Below are 5,414 nucleotides of genomic sequence, written 5' to 3'. Positions count from 1 at the left end.
TTAAACAAAAGTTCCCGAAGTACTAGAATCCTTAATATAAAGGCCTAGTTTAGAGTAAGTGTACGCCAATGGTGAATCACAAGTAATGGAGCACAAGAAAAATAAAATGGCGACAAGCAAGTGGCTAGCGTAACTACTGCTGGTTGCTTAAGAATTCTCATTGTTCGAGGCTAGAGATACAAGGAGAGAGAAGGTTGCATTCATCTGTTGAGAACTTTCAGTTCTTCCCATAAGTTTACGAGGCCATGTTTGCCAAGTTTACTTCCTCAAAGAGAGAAAGTTGCATCATTCAACCCGAGATAGGTTGTATCTTGTTTTCTAGACAAGGGTGAAGGAGGAGTCGGTATCTTGTTTTTTTTTGTGTCGGACAGACAAACCGGGAGGTTGTGTAGGAAACAAGGGGGCAAGGCTAATGGAGAAATGTTGTATGTAGTAGAGAGGAAGGGAAAGTGAAGGCATTGACTTGATATGTGAATGGAATGAGTCCGGTGGTTTTGTCCGGTCAAGAAGTCGTGTTCCCACACACACACACACACACACACACACACACAAGCAAGTGCCCTGGACAAAAGAGGGGAGGAGTTCTTGTCCGGACGAGTGTGAAACCGTCCTCCCAGAGCTTGACTCGACTCTGAATAAAGAAGAAGAAGCCGATTCTCTCCTCCTTTTCTCCCCCTTTTCTTCTTCTTCTTCTTCTTCTTCTTCTTCTTCATTTTCTTCTCTGCTCTGTTGCTGCTCTGTGCGTCTCTCTCTCCCTCTCTGCCTGCGGGAGAGAGAGAGAGAGAGAGAGAGAGAGAGAAAGAAAGAAAGAGCATCCCATCCCATCCGATTTCTGTATCTCGCCCCATCGCCAGATCTTCTTCTCCTTCCAGGTATGTTATTCCTTTCTTCTTCTTCCTCCGATTCAATTCGTTGTAACTCTCACTTTCTGCTTCAACAGAAATCGAAAAAGAAACAAATCGACCTCATTTTTCTTCCTCGGTCTACTCTCCATCAATCCGATCTCTCTCTCTCTCTCTCTCTTCTCGTCCTCTCTTCTCTTCCTTCTCTCCGGGATTCCTTGGTTCTCTATACAGGATGATTAGCCTGAGTAATGTTCTTCATTTTGAGTTTTTCTTCTCCATTTGACAGAGATACACCTGGTCTCTCTGATATCTGTGTTAGAAACATATATAAATAAGCAAATCAAGCTCCTTCTGAACGATTCTCTGTTTTCTCTACTCAAATCTGTCTAATTTGCCCGTTATACAGGAAAACTAACTTGATTGTGCTAGAATCCTTAGTTATTCAATTCGTATTTACTGAAATACGAACATGATTCTTTCTGATTTTTGTTGGACTATACCTCCATTGAAAATAAATCAAGCTTTTTATGAGGGATTTGCTGTTTTCTCAACATAAATCATACGATTTTTAAAAAAAATCTTGACGGTATTTCATGGAGATGCTCATTGTTTCCTTAATTTCACTGTAATACTCATTTCCCCCTTATTTTCACGATAATACATACCCATTTGTTTTACATGATTTCTTTCAGATCTTCATGTAGCCATATACATATCGAAGCAAAACGACCTCTTTATGTTTGATTCTCTTCATTCTACAGAAATATGTGTGACATGTCCTGTCATGTTTTGCCAAATCTAATGTAACAAATAATTCTCTCTTAGATTGGCCTCCCTATGGACGCTAAAAATGTTCTAATCTAATCGAATCTGATATGTCTTCTGTACAGAATTTTCCTTCACTTGCTCATCTTTCTGACCTTGACTGTTTTGTGAACCCTATTTCTTTTCTGTTTCAATGAAATACATTATTCATTTCTTCACATTATTACGCTTTTCCGGTGATTTGATGGCACATTCACTGCAGCAAAGCAAGTTGTTCTGAACGATTCCCTTTATTCTCTACAGTACTGCATAGAAATCTGGCGTTTATTCTTTCTTTCAGATCTTTATTTGGTGATATATCTGTTGCACAATCAAGCTCCTTCTGAACGATTCCCTTTTTCTCTGCCGTAATTCCTTATAAATCTTCTTATATATTACACATTGACAGTAAGATGGCATTGAGTTTTTCAGAAGCCCTATGTATTCTCTTTTCTGGTGAAATACACCTTCAGCTCGCATGCCTTGTAGAGTATTGGTTTGTTTTAGATGTTCTTATCTGATTCTGAAGATTTGGGTTTTTAACTAATTGTTGTCTTAATTTGCCAGCGAATTCGTCAGATGCCGGAGAGAATTTTTCTCCCTAGCAAACTAGAGATTGAAGACCTTAGGCGTGTACAAACATGAAAGGAAAGAAAAGGGAAGATTCTCAGAGAAATGACACTGCTGTTGAAAACAGGAAATTTGCACTCACTTCTGTAATTACATCTCCCTCCAAGAAAGATCGACAAGGTGAATGCATGTTTTCTTTTTAATACCAGTTTCTTCTCTTTGCTCTGAGTGTTTCGCATGGAAACTGAATTTGATCTCTTTTGTAAGGTTCCTGTAATGCATCAACAACGCACCGTAGTTTTTGTAGAAAAAGAATGCGAAAGAACAGTATTTCATGTGGTGTTTTTGATGGAAATCCATATGATGCTTCTTGTGACCTAAGGCTAGCCTTTTCTAGTATTAATGCAACATCTTCTGATCATGAGGTAAGTTATTTGTCGATATAGTATTAAGGTTCAGACACCTTAACCTTAATCTTTGCAGAATATAACAAGATGATACCTTCAAACATTTCAATTGATGTTATATAGGATGCACCCTTGAGCACATTCTTTCCACCCATTTTTCATTTGTTCAGTGGAGATACTACAAACAGCTCGTCAACCAGTGGTATGTTTTTCTGTTGAATGGCTAGTTGGTTTTTCTTATTTTTGTTTTAGAATGCTTCCCAATTTGAAGTTTCTGAGTTCATGCAATCGTTAAACTGATTTACAGTTGAAGCTGCTGATGATGTGAATGAGAAACTAGAAGATGTGCAAAGTAAGCTTGAAATCCAAGATGGTGGTGATATGTGCAGTTGTGGTGATCTTAGACCCGATGAGAAGGAAGGCCAGGTTTGCGTGGTCTCAGATCCAATATCTGAGAAGAACTTAATTGATCTAGGAGCTTCATCAGTATCAGATGATGTATCTCTGGCGGTGACCATTGATCCTATTAGTTCCGTGCCTGCTAACAAAGATGAAGTACTTGAGGAACAATCAGTTTTTGACTTAGGTTCAACATACATGGAATGGGAACTTGAGGTTGAGAATAGGTATACGATGCAAACGGCAGAACATCACCTAGAGGATGAGTTTTTGAATTCAGATGAAGCATCTTTATACCTTGCTGTACAGCAATCTAGGGCATTGGATAGGAATCCTGTTATCACCCAAATTGAAGTTAATGACGATCTGGATGACTTTGATCCTTACTTATTTATCAAACAATTGCCTGATCTTTCTGAAGTGGGAGCATTGGGCTGCCCTCCTATTTTGGTACCAAAGCCAATTGCAGGCTGTCCACCTGTTACCCTTGTTTTAGATCTTGATGGTACATTTTGCGCTTTAATCAATGTTAATTCATTTCTCAGTGTGTGTGTGTACACACACACATACATACATATATTCATTTCCTTACGTGTGTATTCTTGTCGTTATTTTTACAGAGACATTGATACATTCAACCCTGGAGTATTCTGAAGATGCTGATTTTACCTTTCCTCTAATGATCAATTCTCAGGAATACACTGTCTATGTAAGATGCAGGCCTCATTTACATATGTTTATGGAGAGAGTTGCACAATTATTTGAAATAATTGTGTTTACAGCAAGTCAGAGTATATATGCCGAGAAGTTACTTGATATCCTAGATCCACAAGGAAAACTAATTCAGCATCGTGTTTTTCGAGACTCTTGCATTTTTGTTGATGGAAACTATTTGAAAGATCTAACCATCTTAGGTCGTGACCTCTCCAAGGTGGCGATTGTCGACAATTCTCCCCAGGTATAAGGAGATGCAGAACTTGAGAAAACTTCACTTCACTAATTCTTCTTCAAAACACATCAGAAAATTATTGAATGCAATGTAGTTTGCACATGCATTTTTATGTAAATGTAATCTGATATAGTTCGCTTGCATGCATTTGCTTCACTAGAAAGGCACCCTCTGCAAGTCACGGAGTACACACTCTGTACATTCATACTAATGATGTCCAAAGGCCTTCTGACTATATGAAAGTAGAATATGAAGCTCTATGTTTGGCTTTATTTTGCAGGCATTTGGGTTTCAAGTTGACAATGGCATTCCAGTTGAGAGTTGGTTTGATGATAAGTCTGATACTGGACTAATACAACTTCTTCCATTTTTGGAGTCTCTAGTTGGTGTAGATGATGTACGACCGTTAATTTCACAAAAATTCCATCTCCATCAGAAGATTGCACAAGCTGTTGTGAATCATTAACATGCTCACTACGAAAAAATGGCCGTGCAAGCTGAGGTTTCAAGCATTCGGGGTTAACAGTGGATAAACTTCTGCCAATAATAGTAGTGGAAGTTTTGATGCCTTGTGAATGTTTCTCTGATAAAGAAATAGTGAAGTCCTAAGATATATATTGCCTATATACATTATCTACCTTTTTGGAAGAAAGTTGGGGCAAGTTTGGAACTTATCAAAAGCTATCCATATCTTCTCGATAAGGATAATATGATAAGAAGACTTGAACCAAAAAGTATATGGGTCTGTTAATATACTATGTTTGCCACATACATGAGAGCGCAAAGTCCCTGAAGGCATGAGAGCAAAGCTAGTGCATCAATCAAAATATAGATCTCATGCCATTCCAAGTCTTCGAGGCTGCAGAATCATTGGAATTGATATGTAGTCTGGATTATACTCACTCGTGGATCTTGTAAGTAACATTAACACATTCTGATTAGCTACAAGAAGAGATGATGGATGGCTGGAAACCAAACTTATTCTTGCCGTCCTTGCTCGATTCGATGCCATTTGGAGAATCATGGGGGATACAGTTGATCATCTGCAAATTCAGAAGTATGAAACTGTAATTGTAATTCTATGAGTGATATTGAATCTTAGTTGTAACACCTATAGAGACATTTGATTCTTAACCTGACACTAATAGAACCATATATGTATCATTGGATAATAAAACCCTGCACCCCATTCTTAATGAATTTCTCAGTTGTATTGAAAGTTTCTATGAATGTCTTGTTTCAAAGATTATTGCGAAATAAACAATTGATTATAATCATATTGCTATGCAATTAATCCATCTGTGAGTTGCAGCAAGAAGTGGTGCATTTGAGAATGTATCCATGAGATGTTGATATCATACACTACAAAATTGACCGGTACTATGAGATACTCATCCATGAGAATGTGAGTGGTGTCCTCACTTATTTATTAAAAATGAG

At 38.0% G+C, this 5,414-nt stretch overlaps 1 protein-coding gene across 1 annotated transcript; it reads left to right on the top strand.

The window, feature by feature from the left end:
- The first annotated feature begins 749 nt into the window (after nt 1–749).
- On the top strand, nt 750–5,198 carry LOC147848312 (uncharacterized). The gene is made up of 7 exons (XM_087338502.1): nt 750–872; nt 2,217–2,399; nt 2,487–2,644; nt 2,750–2,828; nt 2,934–3,530; nt 3,646–3,983; nt 4,255–5,198. Exons 2-7 carry the CDS (start codon nt 2,291–2,293, stop codon nt 4,438–4,440), a joined length of 1,467 nt encoding a protein of 488 aa, XP_087194628.1. The 5' UTR covers nt 750–872; nt 2,217–2,290; the 3' UTR covers nt 4,441–5,198.
- The last annotated feature ends 216 nt before the right edge of the window (nt 5,199–5,414 follow it).

The sequence above is a fragment of the Azolla caroliniana genome, unplaced genomic scaffold (assembly GCF_043228905.1).
Source record: "Azolla caroliniana isolate FFs.n. ecotype wild unplaced genomic scaffold, voAzoCaro1.0.p SCAF_403, whole genome shotgun sequence".
NCBI classification, from domain to species: Eukaryota; Viridiplantae; Streptophyta; class Polypodiopsida; order Salviniales; family Salviniaceae; genus Azolla; species Azolla caroliniana.
Note: the sequence above shows the minus strand (reverse complement) of the source record. Positions and strands in the feature narration are given on the sequence as shown.

Coding starts and splice junctions, on each gene's coding strand:
- LOC147848312 (XM_087338502.1), top strand. CDS start 2,291: ATGAAAGGAAAGAAAAGGGAAGATTCTCAGAGAAATGACACTGCTGTT. Junction 2,645..2,749: donor CAACATCTTCTGATCATGAG/GTAAGTTATTTG, acceptor GATGTTATATAG/GATGCACCCTTGAGCACATT. Junction 3,984..4,254: donor TTGTCGACAATTCTCCCCAG/GTATAAGGAGAT, acceptor TTTATTTTGCAG/GCATTTGGGTTTCAAGTTGA.